At 37.6% G+C, this 19,880-nt stretch overlaps 1 protein-coding gene across 1 annotated transcript; it reads right to left on the bottom strand.

Moving 5' to 3' along the window:
* Positions 1 to 686: 686 nt before the first annotated feature.
* Positions 687 to 18,621, bottom strand: cds2 (CDP-diacylglycerol synthase (phosphatidate cytidylyltransferase) 2). Its single transcript, XM_026321998.1, has 13 exons — positions 18,411 to 18,621; positions 11,583 to 11,725; positions 11,080 to 11,176; positions 10,679 to 10,776; positions 9,377 to 9,516; positions 7,829 to 7,887; positions 7,187 to 7,269; positions 6,834 to 6,921; positions 6,502 to 6,570; positions 5,800 to 5,952; positions 5,091 to 5,210; positions 4,140 to 4,243; positions 687 to 3,369 (listed from the first exon to the last, which is right to left on the bottom strand). Exons 1-13 carry the CDS (start codon positions 18,480 to 18,482, stop codon positions 3,234 to 3,236), a joined length of 1,362 nt encoding a protein of 453 aa, XP_026177783.1. The 5' UTR covers positions 18,483 to 18,621; the 3' UTR covers positions 687 to 3,233.
* Positions 18,622 to 19,880: the final 1,259 nt, after the last annotated feature.

Raw genomic sequence — 19,880 nt, forward strand, 5'->3', positions numbered from 1 at the left:
ATAAAAACATCAAAAGTAGTTTTATATGCTTTAAATTTATACCTCCTTATGAGCAAATCTGAACTTTAGGGGTACTGGAATGTAACAAACAGCAGTATCAAAGGGTCAAACCTTTCTGCTTTCAACGCTGCATCAGTGTTACACTTCAGCCAACCACAGGAGCTCCAGCTCTCTCTAGTGGCCATTTGTAACAACAGACAGAGGAAATGGCAGTACAAAGCTGTGGGGCTAAAAACCTCAAACATCAAGCCACCATACAGGAGGCATGGAGCCAGAGAGACATCTACAACTGCTGAGACACCAGTCTTTTCTAGAAACTTCCTGTCTGTTCAAAAGAGACGATGCAACACAGAGCTACAAATGTCTGTACCTTTAACCTGCACTGCAACACAGAAGTTGATGCACAACATCTAGGGAAGAGCCTAGAAAACACCCAACTGCACTAAAGTCACAGCAAGAAAACCAAGAGAAAATACTGCTCTGATATCTCAATAATCTTTCCTATGAGGCAATAATACCTTAAATATTCCTCTAACCAAAAATACTAAACACTCAACATGTTTCTAAACATCTTCTTAAATGTACAATATAGTAATTTGCTTAAATAAAATATATACTTTCAGAAAGATAAAGTGAAGACTGGTTGAATATCACACAATTCAAAGATGTGAATGGAATGGCATTAATAAAAATATGAGTGACGTTTAATGCAAAATAAAGAACATGTACAGCCATGTTTGGTTAAACTAAACTAACACACTGACTGACATCCTGAAGCAAAAGCAAAATTGTGTAAACACCGACAACAAAATCCGATGTGATGACATTTCAGTTGGCAAACTGATGAAGTGAAGCAGCTGTTTACTGCACACAGACAATAGCATGATTTGAAGCTGTTTAATAAGATCACCATACAGAAACACCCACATGCTGAGCTTCACATTCCTGCTACACTGATTACTGCATGAATGTATGGTCATATTGCTGCTTTGTCCAATTCCACTGCATGCAGAGTTTGGTCTGAGTTACAATAATACATACAGTACCTACACAGAGTTCATTTGGCTTCACTGACAAGGATAAAGCAATTCTTCTATCTGACTGGATGAAAACAAAATAATGAATGAAGTGATCGGCAGGATAATATGGCAGGATAATTAGGACCAAATCTTTGTCTGACCAAAGTTGGACCCACATACACTGAACATACACAGCGCGACTGTTGGATTAGTGCCCTAGCCCCTCTATAGCACCATCACTTCTCCAAAACACCCCAGAAACCTGTTATTAATAAGTGTACAATTTGCTGGACCACATCTGGGTTCAGTCTGTGGCTCAGGTCCAAAAAAATCAAGTATATTTTAACAAATCAAAATCCCAATTAGCTTGATGTAAAACACAGTAGCTGGAAATTTTAAAGGGGCAAATTTGTATTGCACTTCTATAAAGTGTGGTGACTTACAACAGATTAAAGAAAACAGTAAAACTGATGCAGCAGAGGCTGGGATAACCTGACTTAACAGTGGATACTACATTTCCCATAATGCTATCTCTAGCATCTTTCATATGACCCCCTGTAACACAATAATATTCATCCTTCTGAAAGTCCACCAGTTTGCATTACTCTTTCTGCTAAAAAGGACAGTCCCTAAACCCAGCCTGTGATAAACCAAATGACATCATCAAGACATCACCAGGGCAATTCTGCAGACTTTGCAAAAAAACTCCTCCGGAGCCACAGAAGACAGTTTGACCAGTAGTCACAATGACAATTAAATCTCCAGAATGCCTGTTTAATGTTTTCCAAAACAACTATAAACTGCAGGTGAAAATTTGCTTAGAAAGCTTGAAAAGGGGCAATGAACCTAACAATAAAGAAGTTACAGCTTTGATATTTTATCAACAAATTAAACCACACAAGTGACATAAATATCAAATAATCTGACAATAATCCCTCTGGGAATAAATACTGGTGTGTCTACAGTAAAGAAATGCAACAGCAAAATCCAAGTTTAACATAAGATACATAAGAACATAGATGAGCCAAGCAGTGAGTCATATTCTGGGTGTGAAGCTGCAGACACGGTGAGGTTACAGTTCACAGATGCAGACGGGGGCAGTGTAGAAACCATCGCTGAACGAATACTGTACTGTATTCATTCTGAAACACTCCATCCTAACAATTTCACAAATAAAAGCAATAATGACATAACCCCAAAATCTCACTGGACATGAGTAAACCCTCTAACAGCTCCCCCATTAAGATAAAAAAAATTAGTATAGAATGTGTCATATAAAACAAAAGAATTAAAAATAAAACTTTGTGTGACTGCGTTTCCTATCTTAAAGTACAGTTTGCCATGAAACAGAAACTAGGTCAGGGGATGTCTATTATTATTATCTATTATTATGTCTATTATTCTTCATGTGCTGGTGGTGTACATTGCACTGGCCTTCAGTCTGGAGTTTGTATTTGTCATATTCAATTAAATACTTAAGCCATACTTCTTATATTTCTGCATGATAAGTGATAATGTAACGTCAGTGATTTGGCCAAACATGGCAGGCTTTAAAATGATGAAAGATGGTAAACAAAACCACAAACCTCACAAATGCATGTGGCAGATGGCAACCATGAATTCAGTCTGAATAAAACAGACACGGACATGACATTAAGATACAATAGAACATATCGAAAATAAAAACCACCTATGCATAAATAGAAACATTAAAAACAAGAAAATTAAACATTAAACTGTTGGAGTAAAATCCAGTGAGTAACAGGCTTGAGAGCAGTGCATTAAAACAAAAACACAAATAAAATGGTACAATAAAATACTAACACATATTATATATAGAGGATATCCTGTGTACAGGTAGAAATGTACAGCTGACCAACATCTTTTTCAACAGTGTGAATAGATACAAGTTGTCTATAATGGAAATGTGTAGCAGTAAAGTAATTCACAAACTCAACCTGACAACACTGTCAGAAACATGATTCACAGACTGCATGAACACAAACATGCACAACTCTCATATCCAAATTAAATGGAATGACTCATGGCTGCAGATTTTTAGGGTTTTTTCTATTTAATTTTTTTTTAAGATGTGTTCTTGCTCATGTAAAGCACTGCCAGTCTCCCAGAGCTCTGGGGCTGCACATAGCCCCTGGGTGCTGCCCTCCACGTCGGTCTCTCTCTCCAGGTGAGCCCGTACAGGTGCAGGTGACTCTAAGCAGCAGCCTCCTCCAGTGCTGGAAGCAGGCCTTTCTCTGTCAGGTGAGCCTTCAGGGAGTTGAAGATGTGGAGCTGCTGATCGACACGAAGGGCCAGGAGCTGCTGGATCACCTTGCTGGGGTTGGGGCCCCTGAGAGAAGGCAGAGAGGTAATCGAACACACATTGACCCAAAATGAACTGGGCAGAATTGACCTTTTTATTTAATCCTTCTTTCCTAAGTGACTGTTGAAATGAGCAGCAGTCAGTGAAAATCTGAATCAGAAACATAATGGATGAATTTAAGTGTTTATCTGCTATAATGTGAGACACAATCCACAATACCATATCCTGACAGAAAAGAGTCTGATATAACGTTAGGCTAATTACCTAACTTACAATACCTGGTACTTTACCCATTAGACACTTTAATAGTAATTGTTGATATGTTATTTATGCTATTCGTGTTATATGTTATTGACTGAGTGCCTTTACCTGTTAATTAAATTTCATACTTTATTTTGTATTTTATAGTGAAATTTCTATGTTAAAGTTAATACAAGCGCTGCAAGTCACATTTATCAGGTCATTTTTACCACAGTTTCATTCTTAGTAAAGCCAGTTGGAATAATACATTTGATGACTGCCACTTAAAGAATAGCAGTTGCTAATGATGCTAATGCTAATGATGCTAATTAATTTTTTTTGTAGATCATAAATGTTCATACAATTTTTTGGCAACCCATTCAGTAGTATTTTCCTTTGAACACAATTTGTGGACCAACCAACAACCAAAAAGCCTACCAGTGCTATTCCTGTCACCTCCAGCGTGGCTAAACAGTTGTGTAGAGCTTTAGAAAAGTATGTGTGTGGAGGTGAAAATCAACAGTCATATTCAACATATTTAAATATCATGTGTTTACCTGATAAAGCTAGCAATGTATACATTAACAAATGTGGCCATGAGGTACTGGCAGTCGAATCTGTCCATAATGCCACCATGTCCTGGGATGGTGTTGGCAAAATCCTGAGGACAGAACAAGGTACACACATGCTTAGACACATACAGGCTCATTAAAATACGTTCACAGGAATGAAACAGGTTAAATAAGAGTACATAAGGAACAGAGGCATAGAGCACAATGCACACTGTATTATGTGGGGTGTGACACTACATGTACCGTATTTTCTGGAGTATAAGTCACTTTTAGAAAAAACAACCTTGTTAAACAGAAAAGAAATAAAGAAGTCACTTCGGTGTATAAGTTGCATTTCTAATTATACTAATTATAGTCTAAATCAGCCTATGAAAAATGTAGACTAGGCATAACAACAAGCAGAAGTGCATTACAAAATACATTCATCCATGTCAGGTACTCCGCCAACGTTGAGGAGAAGGTAAAGCACTGTGTCCTCCTCTACTCTCCTGTTGTCTGAATACCGACACTCACTCCAAACTGTGTTTCAGCTGCAGACCTTACTACCTGCACTTTGAAGTCTGCAGTATAGCTCTTTATTTTGGGCAACATTTTCACTTGTGTTACACTAGGAGTTAGAGTTTAGTGTAAACATAAATGTTTTTACTTTTTCTGTTGTACAGTATTATATTGAGTTCGGTCAAAAGTGCTAGGAGGATGATCTAATGCTAGTGACTACTTGACAAAATTACTGTAAATAACCACATATATGTCGACTTTCTACATAAGTCCCAGGAAAAGCCAGAGGAATAGAAAAAAGTGTGACCTACAGTGCAGAAAATACGGTATCTTATTTTGAGCAGTCCACCAAGGAGATCATGCAAATATAAACAGGAAAACACTTAAACAGAAGGTTCAAACTAAAAGTGGAATAATAATGGCATCCTTCATTCCTACCTTGATCTTGAAGGCTCTCTTGAAGCCGCTGGCAAAGAAGCCACCAAAGGGTCCCACGATTGAGGCGAATGACGACAGAGCGATGCTGTGGATCTGGAATGGATAGAGACGCACTGTGGTCTGTGGAGACAAGAAGGAAGGGTCAGATTCAAACTGTGAGACATTGGCACAATGCTAACAGAATTCAGCCAGTGTATTAAATCACTTTTTTTTTTATCCCTTTCTAAATTCCATTCTTCATCAACTTAGTTTTTATCAATTTTAAGCACTATCAAAGAAGAAGCAAATACATCTTATCTTATTTTATATGGACTTATATTATCTCTTAAACTCCACTTGGTATAATAAGTGTTTTCTTTTTCTTTTAAAGACCGATGAGCTACTGAAAAACGGTAATCACTTTGAAGCTAAGTACTAACCATATATATTTAGATAAGAATTTAGAATTTAAAATGACAATTAGTATAAATGTAGATAAGTTTATATTAAATACAAATCGTGAGGTAAAATAGTGTCGTTTTTAACTCAGAGCATCAAGTTTAAAGAAACAATGATCATTAGTTTACCAACATATGCAACTTTCCATCTTGAGTTGAAATCAAGCTTATCTGAAAGTTGAATTTACTCACATTTTCATTTCTAAGTCTAACACACATGAAATTTATTACAGTGCAGATATTATGAATGAGGTGCTGCAGGTGAGTCGTACCCATCCAGTGACAGACTCCAGGACGCTGGGCAGGGCGTAGTCCTGGAGCTGGAAAAGGTCAGACGGCTCACAGTCCACCTGGAAACTGTTGGAGTCGTTGTTGAACTCCACCGGACACACAAAGTAGCGGTATCCAGACATCACATAGGAGAGCTGGGAGGAGAGGAAGGAGCAGCCATATCATTAACCAGCTGCTGCTACTGAAATGCTTGGTGCTTGCCACTCATTCTGTAGCTTTTTGTTTTGACTGTGCACTGGGATGGCTCCTTTTAAAATGTGCCCAGTGTGACACACAATACGTCTCCACCACAGTGTAACTCCCAGAAATTGGGGCACAGCTGAAGTATCTAATAGGTAACACTGTAATACAAACAGTATTAATGACTTATATTTACCAAATGATTCTCTCAATGATTTCTTTCTGAATATCACAATGCAGATTTTTTTCACATTTCTTTTAGGGTTAATAAAAACATTGTGCAAAAATACTTTCAGGGTGTACTTACTCACCAAACCATGCTAGCACAAATCCCATTGTTATATTACACTATGACAAATGGGTTACTGTGTATAACCAATTAAACCACAAGGCCCTGTTTCATTATACTTGAATATGAAGGGACTCTTGAATATTTTAGAAAATTTGGGGGAAACACCAACACTGTGGTGTAAGGACAAGTGCAAACAAGAGGCAGGTCTTACCATGATCCCAAACACAATGGTGGAGAAGAATCCACCAATGAATCCCTCCCAGGTCTTTTTAGGTGACAGCTGCAAAGAACAAATTGAAGTTGTGGATAACAAAGCATTTACCGAACAATAGATTTAATGTGTCCATAACTGGTCAACAACCAAAACTCTTAGACACTGACAATGTTTGTTACACAGTACTAACTTATTCTGCCATTCTAAAATGATGGGGAGAATAATTTGCTGTAATTTTCCATAAAGATGTTTGTGAACAAAACAACATAAACATCCAGTGTCTGCATTTAAGGTTCATGCAGCTACTGAGAGTGATTATAACAACCAACCTTGATTAGAGGAGTGCGGCCGAAGAAGAAACCAAACATGTAGGCCATGATGTCATTACAGATCACACAGGAAATTGGCACAATGAACCTTTTCAGACAGAGTTCACATCAGTCATATATGAGACTAAATGAAAATCTGTTTGATCAAACAAGATTGTGATAATACAATCTAAAAAAAAACATACTCAATTTACAAGCTAATTTTATGTACATGCTCAACAGCTACAACTTCTGTGCTGCAATTAATAAAACTGACCTAATTTGATTTTGAAATATTTTATCGGACAGGATTAGCTGTTGCTTTGGCAAAGCTGTATACAGTACAACATGAGACAGAGCGAGTGTTTACCTACCAGATCATCCCCTCAAACAGGTTGTGAATGATAAGGTGAGACTGAGTCACCACAATCAATAAAGTCACATGGGTCCAACCAAACTGTGGAGATGACATTAACCAAGTATGTTATTACACGGACATGTTTGAATTTCCTTTCATGTAAAAATGTACTCAACAAAGTCTTTATTCTGAATATTCCTGGGGGAAATTGGCATAGAGTAACAACACTTTCTGTTTCCTAGTGATTTAACGTTTAGGAAACTGACAAGTAGCTGGCGAATTTACATACTTAACAGAGCTGGGAAACGTTATTGTGTATGTGTGGCTGTAAAACTGGGGCTACCAGAGTAAACATAAATAAATTCTACTGACACAAGAGTCTTAATGACAGTGATGAAATATAAGTTCAGTGCAATGTTGAAAGGATGTGCATTTGTACAGTTTGTTTCTGTTTGAGTTAGTCAGACAATGTTTCTGCAGTTCTAAGTTCAGGTTTTCAGGTTAACACAACTAATGGTTGGAGTCATCTCTGTAACAGAGACGCTTACTAGAACAATCTCTGGCCCAGTTTTACTTATTGGCCTGTATTTTAGCTAATCTCATTAATAACCTAGTAGCCTTGAAGCTAGTGCTCATGAGGTAGCAGGGAGCTAGTTACCATATAAAACTGAAGACGGTAGTGTTTCTTCACCAGACTCAGCACAAACATGCAGAAACCTAAGACAAAAGAATAAATAATGTGTAACATTTTTCACTACAAGGAAACATTATTATCTACTAATTCCAATGCTTATGTGAGAAAACTGAGGAAGACTGAGTCTGGAGAGATGCATTACAATGGACACAGCATTATTAACACAGGAGCCACTCTTAGCTCTACAGGCCTGCCTCCTTGCAAGAGACCTGAAACCACCCTGAAGCTGAGGGTTAAGAGAACTGGGAGCAGAGTGGGAGTGAAGCACCATGAAAAACTGAGGTCTTATAAACTTTGTCTCCTCTTGATTATCATAAAGAATGTAAGATCTCTCCCCAATTAAGTGGACATGATAGATACACTGATGAAGAATTGAGAGTTTACCCTAAATACAACTGTCCACAACTGTCATTGAATTTGTCTGCATTTATGTTTATACAGACAGACACCATCTGACACTGGCATTTGACTGTAAGTTTCACTTACATCTAAAACATCTAATAGGGACATAATCAGAACTGTAAAAAGGAGGAGATTAATTAATTCGGAATCTAGGTTATCTTTGATCAAATTGTGGACTAAATTTAGATTGACCTACTTCAAATCTCAAGGTTAATGTGCAGAGACAAGCCCAGGATTGCTGGAGCCATCAAAAGTGCTTTGACTTGGAAAAAAAGAAGTCAACCAGACATACTGTAGACTCTAAAAAGCTACTCTCTTAAAAGTTTTCAGATTGACATTTACTTTCTTCCAGGTCAGGTGTAATGTGACCTGGAATTAGACATCTAAAATTATATCATGTGAAAGCACTGCAGATTTGGTTATTTCCTGACACTTCAGGGAGACAGTCAGGCTATTCAGTTTCAGTTTGAATCTAGCTCACCATTTAAGGGGCAGGAAGAGTCAGGGTGCTACCTTCCCCACGACATCCTGTTTGGCAGCTAATAGCAATGAACCACTAACTGACAACCTGTAGCACAGGAAGTGAGACTTCCAGTTAGCATGGTGCCTGAAACTGAACTCTCAAGCCTAAGGCCACAAAATCATCAGGGATGATCTTTTGATGTTACATTTTTGATGCTTATCATGAGGAGATATATTTTCTGATTAGACATTTATTCATATTTTTCTTCAGGCAGGTCCAAATTAATCCCAACACTGCTATGTGCTGAGAGAACCTGATGCCAACTTATCAGTTGTGAATTAAATAGCAGGTGACAGTCTAAACTGGAAATATATGTCCTTTGCCACATAAAACAGGCCCTCTTTTCGTCTTTTTCTATCTATGCATTCAACTGTACTATACTCGAGCATGACTGAAGCATGACTGAAGCATGACTGAAGCATGACTGAAGCATGACATGAGCCAGTACTGAATGACATAATGCTGTGACACATCTCCAAAATGAAACGTGTGAAAATGTATTTCTGTTAAATGAATCTCCTCCATGCACTATTACAAACACTGATCTTTATAGGTTTCATTTTCAAATCAAATCTTGGTGGCTGTACCTGTGAGGTAGAGGGTAAAGGAGATAAAGCGGTGGTATTTGCTGAGGATGCGAAGTGGCTCCTCCCTCTGTACCAGCGTGAAGAAGTAATCTGTCACAGTCTCACCATAGAAGAAGTAGTTCACACACAGCAGGAAGTACCTGTGGGATGGAGGGTTGAGGCAAACGTACACATCTCACTGCTTGTATGACAGCAGCTAATCTGACACTGCATTCAGTATGCCTGTGGCTACAATTGCTGCAAAGACTTTTTTGCAGGGATTTTTATTGCAGCTCTGACTTGAAATAAGCTTAAAATGAACCTATCACGTGAATAAACTGTACTCATGGACTGACCCTGCATGATTAATGTTAGAAACCAAAATATTTTGCTATTTGCATGTGGTATTTTGATTTCTGTAGGGACATAGCATAGTGAATGTCAGGACTCTGCTATCTATCAGACTATACCAGAGGTTTTCAAACTGTGACATGTGCCTCCTCGGACGGGGGATGGAGGCAGAGTCGTGAGCACAGGTACTGCAAAAGTTGAAACCAACAGGTTTATCTCGATGCCTTAAAAACAACTGGAAGCTTTGTATTGGTCTGTGAATTAGTCTTGCACAGCAACATGGTCAGCAGCTGGAGCTACAGCAGTTTCTGTGACACAAAGCTCTTGCACAAAATTAAGGTATTTTAAAACCTTTAACTCCAATCACTGCACACAGCATCAATGTGTACACTGCCTGAGTCTGAACAAACAGACACGATACACATATTTTTTGACTGAATGTGACCTACATTTTCATAGGAAACCAATATATTAATTAACTTAACACCAAAACCTGCTTGAGAATTATGCTTTTAAGTTTTCCTCAGTTTTGAATAACCCAATGATAGTTATCTCTACATCACGGACTACATCCCAAATAGGAACTGCTGATAGCTACTTCAGGACAAAACATATAGATAAGCTTAAAAAGAAAACCTGAGCTGACGTAGCCCACAGACCAACTCACTCTGGGCGCAGATATGTCAGTTCTGTTTGTGGTATCTCAGTTTGAAAACCTCTACACAATACCATGCTATCACTGTCACTGCTGATTGGCTTAATAATCTACAGTCTACTCAAGAATTTAAACAGGCAAAAAAAAAAAAACAAACCTCAGGACATCTGCAACAAAATAAAAATGTGAGAAAACAATAAGAAGAAAGAAAAAAATTGTTGTGTTCATGATGCCTCTCCAAAATATGTCTGTATTTCTTTTGTTTATTTATTTATTTTTTTAACAAGTGTTTGTGTACTTTATTTATACGTCCTCACCAGCTCAGCGTCCTGAACCAGGGCAGGTGGTAGGAATGGTACACACTGTAGCCGATGGTGATGATCTCTTGGAAACACTTGATCTGAACGCAGAGGACCTGCCCACAGAAACAGCAGGGACAAAACCATTGAACCGACAGAATTCTGTGTCTGCATGTGTGTGTGTGTGTGTGTGTGTGTCCTATAACCTGTGTCCTGCTCACACAAAATGATTGACAGGCTTATTTTAAAGGAATTCCCAACTGATAGCAGCAGAGACAACACATATTATTTAGAAGACCTCAACACAATGAATAACACATTGAGAAAATAAAATGTAAAATAAACTATACATAAACTTTCTGTAGGGCAACAAACTGAAGAAGCTTTTGGACAGCACCATCGGTGTTGTTTTCACTCACAATCATCATAAGCACCATGGGGCCCAGGTAGATGATGAAGAAGAAGAAGGAGATCATGGCCAAGGTGAGGATGCCTCGTACCCACCAGTTCTTCCATCTGAGGGGAAACACACGCACACACGTTCAGCGTCAGCTCAGAAGAGGAGTAAAGGAGCTTAACTGATCAAACAAAGCATGTGGCTTAATAATTGGTGGTCAGAATAAATCACCTGAATGTGAAAAATACTAGTTTCTGATTGGTCAGATGTACATTAAAATTGTAAAAAAGGAAATGTGAAGTACATTGGTATGCATATGAGGACACCTCAATGAGCATTACATGTATAGTGATGAGTCAATGTGTTATTGTGATTGTATATTCAGTAACTGCAGCTCTAAAAACAAAAGCCTGTGTCCATACACATACAACCCAGGTTTGATATTATGCATTTTGAGAAATATTGGTAAAACTATATGTAAACTCACTTTTATTACTACACTCAAAACTCAGCGACAGTAATCACCTTGACGAGAGTCCAGAAAGGGCCTTGTTTAAAACCTCAGGTGTGTCATCAGGTGGGACTGGCACCTCTGGGACTCCCGAGTCCACCTTGGATTCATTATCTGACACCCCATCTTTTTCTACCCTCAGCTCACTGTCTGAAGCCTGACACAGAGACAGAAGGGGAACAAGACAAACATAAGGGCACAAAAGAAGCACAGGTACAATGACAAAATGACCAGAAACACAAGAAGCTGTTTAGTTATTCCATTTATATTTTAATGACTCTTTACATATCAAGTATATTTATCATAGTATCATCATAGTAATTTAGATATCTGAAATGCAATTCTGGATAGTTACTCTAACCTTTTTATGTCAAAACGGCATACAGAAGTACCTCTACAAGATATCTATAAAGTATTTGCAGATATCCTCAAAGCTATTTTGACTATTCAGAATTTGAATTTCAGATATGCACAACTGAATTGTGACTATTAGTTTTAGCTATCCAAAAAGATAATTAAAGTATCTCTTAAATGTGTCAAATTACAGATATCTTTAATTGGAATTATGACTTCTCAGAAGTCCATCAAAGATATCTGTATTTTACTTTTGACTAAATGTAATTATAGATATCTGGAATTCACATTGTGGATAGTCATAGTTCAACTGTAGATATCTTAAAGAAGTTTTCCCATTTAAGTCGATGAGCAATTCTTACTATTCAAAATGTCATTTATTTAAGTAAATATTTAAATATGAAATTGTTCTAATAATCAATACATTACAGACATTTAAATAAATTGTTCTAATAATCAATACATTACAGACATTTAAATAAATTGTTCTAATAATCAATACATTACAGACATTTAAATAAATTGTTCTAATAATCAATACATTACAGACATTTAAATAAATTGTTCTAATAATCAATACATTACAGACATTTAAATAAGAAACTGTTCTAAATACTAATATATTACAGATATCTGTAAAGTGAATTCTGTCAAATAAATACTAAAATTGCGAAATTGCGCAATGACAGTGACATTATTTCAGATATCCAAAATTGAATTGTGACTTGTCAGATTGCAATTGTGAATACCTTGAAAGAACAACTGAACAGAGTTAGAGTACAGTATTATACTGTAATGAAAAAAGTCATTCCCCTTCTAACAAATGCTGTTTGGATGTTTAATATTGGATAAACAGCATCAGAGTACAATGACAGAGTCTGGGAAGTGTCACATAATCTCAGGTAAAAAGCTGGAGGTGTGGGACTATAATCTTCCCCGGATGGATTCCCAAGCAGCACAGAGCCACAGACAGTAGCATCCTGGCTTCCATACAGCTGATATGTCAGTGCTTAAAACATAAACCCAACTTGTAATACCACATAATGTAGTTAGCTGTGACAGGCTCCTTGGCTTTAGAAGTAACACTGGGCTACTACACTAGAGCTGGAGAAGCTGGAGAAACAGGCACTCCAACATATATAGCTTAAATTACAGCAGACAAATACTGTTCTGTTTACCCTTACATGCTTTTAGGTTTTTAGCTTTGGAAAGGCGATTTTAAAAGCCACTACTAACCACAATATTAAATGCCAGGTCTTACAACACTAAAGTCCATGCACACTGCATTTAAAGATTGAGAGACCAGCTGTGCCCTGTCAGGTTGCTAAGCCGTGATTAGACAATGGCTGCTCTGGAGACAAGGCTAATCAGCCAAAATAAGAGACAAGCCCAGTGTGGGTGGATCATGAATATTTAAGATGGAAACTGTATTAATTCGGTCCTTTCATAAACACGCTATGTCTGCCACCAAATACACAGTATATTATTAGTCCAGTTAATTGATATGTACTCAAAGAAATATTGATATGTCACTTAACACCCTCAGGTTCACAATATCAGCAGTGGACATACTGCATTAGGCAAACAGCAGCAGGACTGACATGGTTGTGTGTGGGAGGGTTAATACTGCCAAATCATCTCCATGCATATTGTTGATTTCTCAAAACCGTCTGTTCCCTGATGCAGGCCTGTTTTAAGCACACTGATCTCTGCATCGCCATGGGAACAATAATCAAAGGACGGCCGTCATCAGACAGTGGCAGCTATACACACTTACAGCTCCTCTGTTGAAAACAGAGAGGTTACTTTGGGTCAGGTTGTCCTTTTGCTGTTCAACTCCCACTGACCTCTCTGCTGCTGGTGACCAAATAAGGCTCGCCACTCATTCACACAGCAGATGGTTGGCTTGCTGTTTGGAGACGCAAACCTAGTCTCACACTAGGGCTGCAATAATTACTGTCCTGCAATAATTACTGTCCTGCATTACATTGCAGTTACATTGCATTGAATATGCATGTACTGTATGTCTGTGGTGTGACATATACATTAAATAAAACCAGAACTATAACAAACACAAAATTATATAATGGTTCATTCAGGAGTCTCCAAGTCCCAGATTATATATAAAAGTACTGAAATGTTTGGCACATTTTACAATTAACATTGTATGAAACATGCTCTCTGGTTTGATTTGATGATGGTATGCCATTGGATAATTACTTAATAGATCTATATGGATAATGAATCTGTATCTACTGCATTTTTAACTATGTAAACACTAATTTTACAGCAGCATGTTTTCTCATTTTCTGGTTATTACAGGAAAATGTGTTGTTTTAAAAAGATCCATTTAATGTTAAGGCAAGTGGCTTCTACCACAATGTAACAGCTGCAATTGTCAGTGTGCCCCCCTTTGCTACAGTGTCCCTCCATCTCTCTGGATCATCTAACCTAAATTAACCCAAAACTCTACATTTCTCAACATTTGGAAAAGGTCATTGGCTTTCCTTCAAATCATGACACAAATTAAAAGCACCACAAACTGAACACAGAAGCATCCACACACAGGATAATTCTCCGCCTGGTGGTTTCTATGGAGACAATATCCGTCATTCAGGATGTTTGAGTTAAAAATAGCCACTTGTTTCACTCCTCCTCCTTAATGCTTTATGTTAAACCAGCAGTAGCCCTGAGTGTGGCTGTTTTGTCCATCTCAAAGTTATCAGAAAAAGCTAGAACTGCAGGCTGTGAACAGATGAGTACAATTATTTTCTAAGGCTGTCTTTCCTGGTGTTTTAGAGCTTTTAGAGCACAACGTCTAAATCCAGACTAGAGCAGGTGCCATAGAAATAAAGCAAAAAGGTTTGTCAGTTTTTTAGCTGCGTTTTTCTTTAAGTTGTACTTGCACGCTCATTAGGCACAAATGCTTCGAAATGTTTACAGACATTACAATGTGTTGTTACAGACACAAAAAGTCTTTAATTGCAACTGCACACAACTGACAGACGATGCAACACGTTAATATCCATAACGCAAGAGAGGGTTGAGGTATCACTGAGAAAACTACATAAGTATTAAACTGTGGGTCATTCTGACATCTATGGATTCAGTTTTATTCTACTATTACTTATGCCTAGACCAATGCTAATAACTACTGTTACTTTCAGAAGCCAATGTCACTTTCAACAGAGCTGTTTAAAGCAAGTTCATCCACATAAAAGGTTTGCAGCAGAGTCAGAATAGATTTAATAAGAGTTACCTTCTACTCAGCATGATGACTACATCACTACAAGAGGATCCACTAGAACGACTTATTGTCCTGCAATAATAAACTTTAGGCTGCAGATGATCACATGGTATTGCTTGTGGTCCTCCTTAAACTAAAAAAACAACAACAATTCACTAATTGCCTGCATCACCACTTGTTAAGACACAAATAGTTACCATTGTTACCACACCCACATCTATATGTGGCCATACTAAAGAGATCCTGGTTTTTACTGAGAGAAGCGCTTCATAAGTAAACAAGTACACACTACTCTAGATGCTTCAGTACAGACATCTGGTTAATGTGGCACCTGATTTAACTGTGCACTCCGCTGACTTTTGACCTTTAGAAACAGTTTAGATACCAACACAAATATTGGACTGGTAGTCTGTACTGATAATTACATTGCTATTATTAAAAACAAAAAGAAAGATTAACTTGTGTGTTTCTCTTTAGATTCCTCAGATTAAATGATGACAGACAGGGCACTGATTCCTAAAATCTGTTTGGCAATCAACAAGTGACATGCATTAAATTTATTTCCCAATAGCAGCAAAAGAGCATTATAGCTGATTGTTAGAAGTACATCAGTGCATAATTCGCTAATTCAGTAAGTACTAAAAAATAGAACATTTTGATCTCCTTGATCACAGAGCTCTGGCAGAAACGCTTCTACAATTAAAATCTACATCATGATGCCTTGATATTTTACCAACAAATTTTTTTAAAAATGTTTTTAACAGCTTAGCTCCAGATGTATTGCAGATTGTCAATAGTTCTCTTCAGTCAGGGCAGTTTCCCCAGGCCTTAAAAACTGCTGTTATAAAACCTCTTCTTAAAAAGCCTAATCTAGATGCTTCAGCAGTAAGTAACTACGGGCCAATATCAAATCTTCCATTTTTGGGAAAAATAATTGAAAAAGTACTTTTTCAACAAATTCACAGTTTTATGGTGCAAAACAATCTTTTTAATGCACTTCAGTCTGGATTTCACACACACCACAGCACTGAGACTGCACTTATTAAAATTTTAAATGATTTACATTTGAATAATGATGAATCCAAAACCTCTGTTTTAGTACTGATGGATCTCAGTGCTGCATTTAACAGTTGATCATGATGTGCTGCTTGATAGACTAGAAACGTGGGTGGGAGTTACTGGCACAGTGTTAAATTGGCTAAAATCTTACTTACAAGATAGAGACAGAGATAGAGATAGAGATATTTTGTCTCACTTGGTAATTATGAGTGAGTGAACAAAAATTAAATGTGGGGTTCCTCAAGGGTCTATTCTTGTTGCTCTCTTATTCAATATCTACATGCTGCCCCTTGCTCAGATTATGGAATACTACAACATTGACTACCATACCTATGCAGATGACACCCAACTTTATATATCAGTATCATCTCATGATTATAGTCCTCTAATTTCATTATGTGAGTGTATTAATCAAGTCAAAGAATGGATGTGCCAGAATTTTCTCCAGCTCAATACAGACAAGACAGAAGTGATTGTTTTTGGCCCCAAAAACGAAAGGTCAAAGGTCATTGCTCACCTTGACGCCATGTCATTGAAAGCTACAAATCAAGCCAGAAACCTTGGTGTAATCATTGACTCAGACCTGAATTTTAACAACCACATAAAATCCATCACTAAATCTTCCTATTACCACCTGAAAAACATTGCTAGAATAAAAGGTTTTCTGTCTAAACAAGATGTAGAAAAACTTGTTCATGCATTTATCTTCAGTAGGTTAGATTATTGTAATGGCTTGTTCACAGGTCTTAGCAAAAAGTTAATCAGGCAGGTGCAGCTAATTCAGAATGCTGCTGCCAGAGTCCTTACAAACACCAGGAAACTGGACCATATCACACCAGTTCTTAGATCACTACACTGGCTTCCCGTTAGTCAAAGGATAGATTTTAAAATCTTATTGCTACTTTATAAAGCACTAAATGGTTGTGGACCAAAATATATTCAAGATGTATTAGTTCCCTATGAGGTATCCAGACCCCTCAGGTCATCTGGGACAGGTCTACTGTGTGTTCCCAGAACCAGAACCAAACAAAGTGAAGCAGCATTCAGTTACTATGCTCCTCACTTGTGGAACAAACTTCCTGAACACCTGAGGTCTGCTCAAACTGTCAGCTCATTCAAATCTGGACTGAAAACACTGTTGTTTACTGCTGCCTTCAAATAACTGTTCATCCTTGTTTTCTTAATGTGCTTTTACATCTTATTTTAATTTATTTTATGTTAAATGTCTTTGTTTTTAGATGCTTTTCTCAATGCTTTTAATGTAATTATATGCCTTGTAAAGCACTTTGAATTGCGTAGTGTACGAATAGTGCTATACAAATAAATTTGCCTTGCCTTGTTACACTGTTAGAAAACCTAAGGACCAACAAGAGAAACTAAATAAAAAGTAGCACCTTCAGAAAAAGCACTGGGTAAATGAGGGTCATCAGTTCATTATAATTCTCTCTCATGGCCTGTGTGGTTTGTCGTGGGATGCTGCTAATGCGTCCACTACCTTCCCTCTTGCTCCCGAATCGATCACCAGATCCATCACACCACCACCACGCCCCTTTCTTGGCTTCGACTATTTCCTGGGAAGTTCGCCATCCATGTTGACAGCAGAGATGTTTACCTTTCGTTTGAACATCCTGTTGCTGTCACACTGCTGCCCGGGCCGCTCAGTGACTAAACCCTTTACCTAACGCTGTTTCTGAAACACATTTAATACCAGCACAGACGGTCTTCAGCTGTTCAAAGCTTCATGTAGCCAGCAGTAAAGCACGACGCACCAAACATCAGTCAAATATTTTACTATTTAATATTGCTTTCATCGGCATCAAATAAAGAAGCCAGTTCAACGCCAGATTAAGATTAAACGTATATGAGGAAGGTCAATCTATGTGACGGCATGTGTCTGATAAAGAAAGCAGAGCTCATTTCGATAAAATGTTCACTTTTGCATTCCATCTGCCTGTTTCCCCAGGAAGACCCTCAGTGGTAGCAACTGAAGTCTAACATCTGAGTAGTTAGCTTGGTGGATGATCTGTATAATACTAGTGGCTGCTCACATCTCTTACGTTATGGTTACTCTTCTGGCGAAGCGACTCTTTCCAGACAAAAGACAACATTAAAGAAATCAAGCCATAAACACGAGGGCTTCAGCGCAGCAAGCTGGCCGCTAGCATTAGCATGCCGCCGTTACCTTGTCCTCTGACCGCTGCTGCTGTACCGTAGACTCGGTGTCTCTGCCTCCACGCTGCCTCAGCTCTGTCATCGTAGCTGATACTAACGACAACAGGGTAGGTCCTGTGGCCCCGACACACCAACTTGTTATTTGGAGCGATAATTCCTCTGCTAAGCTTCTAGCAAATTTTGCACAGCAACACTTTCCTCTCGAAGAAGCCAAACGTTGTCACTGGCTAGAGTACAAAATAAATACGACTTCCGGTTTTCAAAATAAACGATTGACCAGACTATTATGGCAAACTGTGGATTAATATTACGTCAAGTGAATTTATAAAATAAAAAAAGTAACTTGAAAAAGAAAAGAGAAACGTTACTGCAAGGTAACATAAGTCATGTAATGTTATTGATTAGTTATAGACATTTACACTAGAGTTTGGATGAGGAGCAGTTAACAACACATCTATCTCAAACAATTTGGTACAAAAGTCTAAAGTTATTAACTGGAGTAAGCCAGTGTCCAAAAGCAAATTGCAAAAAGAAACTACCAAACATAGGGTGACTGAAAACTGTAAAATGCTGTCTTTTATGGTTTAGTCTCCTCAGCCCTCACATCACAGAGTTTTAATCCATTACATCTCATTTTTAACATAAATTACTTTTCATCATTTATCCTGAAAATCCTTTTTTCTAACATTACGTCTATTGTTTTCTTTTTTTTTTTTTTTTGGATACATCAAGACATGGAAAATATTTCTCATACTCTCAATGCTAAAGAAGTTTGCAAAGTGTCATGTGTGCTTTTATTTTTGAGGTTCATTCGGCTAATGTTTAGTTTCATTTTAGCAAACTTGTCATTTCTATCCTCTGATGTCATAGAAGCTATGGGCTATATTCAAGACAAATACTGTGTGATAGAGTGCTGAGCAATTGTATATAATCATAAACAACACAGCATATTGTCGCCTATTTTTCATGTTCTGTAATACAATAGAAATAGTATGTTAATAACCTAATCATTACAATAAATAACCATGATGTTCTGACATTCTTCATACAACAATTCTTTCGTCTTTTTCATATATGGAGAATTCATGATTTTAAAATAAGACGTGTCCTTTTTTTATATAAAAAGAAAATAACCTGTAATATCCTAGAGGACAATGTATTAAATATTAGATATAGCAGTATCACTTTAATGCAGGCTAATGTCAATCAGTCAACTAGACAAAAAGACTTGATGGTAGCTGTAGTCCCATGTAATTTGTACCTTTAACACCAAGTGGCAGCAAAAACTCACTATATGTGTGTGTGTCAGTTCTGTGGTGTGATGGAAGCCAGCGTTATAAATATTTAATCGACCATTGCTGTTGCAGCACCAAATGATAGTGGGGTGAGTATTGGAGCCCAAACACAACAGTCTAGTAGTTTCTGAAATCACAGTGTAGGGTCACTAATGAGTGGGCCTTAAGAGAGCAGGGGTATTTTG

This window comes from Mastacembelus armatus, chromosome 9 (genome assembly GCF_900324485.2).
Source record: "Mastacembelus armatus chromosome 9, fMasArm1.2, whole genome shotgun sequence".
In the NCBI taxonomy this organism is placed as follows: domain Eukaryota; kingdom Metazoa; phylum Chordata; class Actinopteri; order Synbranchiformes; family Mastacembelidae; genus Mastacembelus; species Mastacembelus armatus.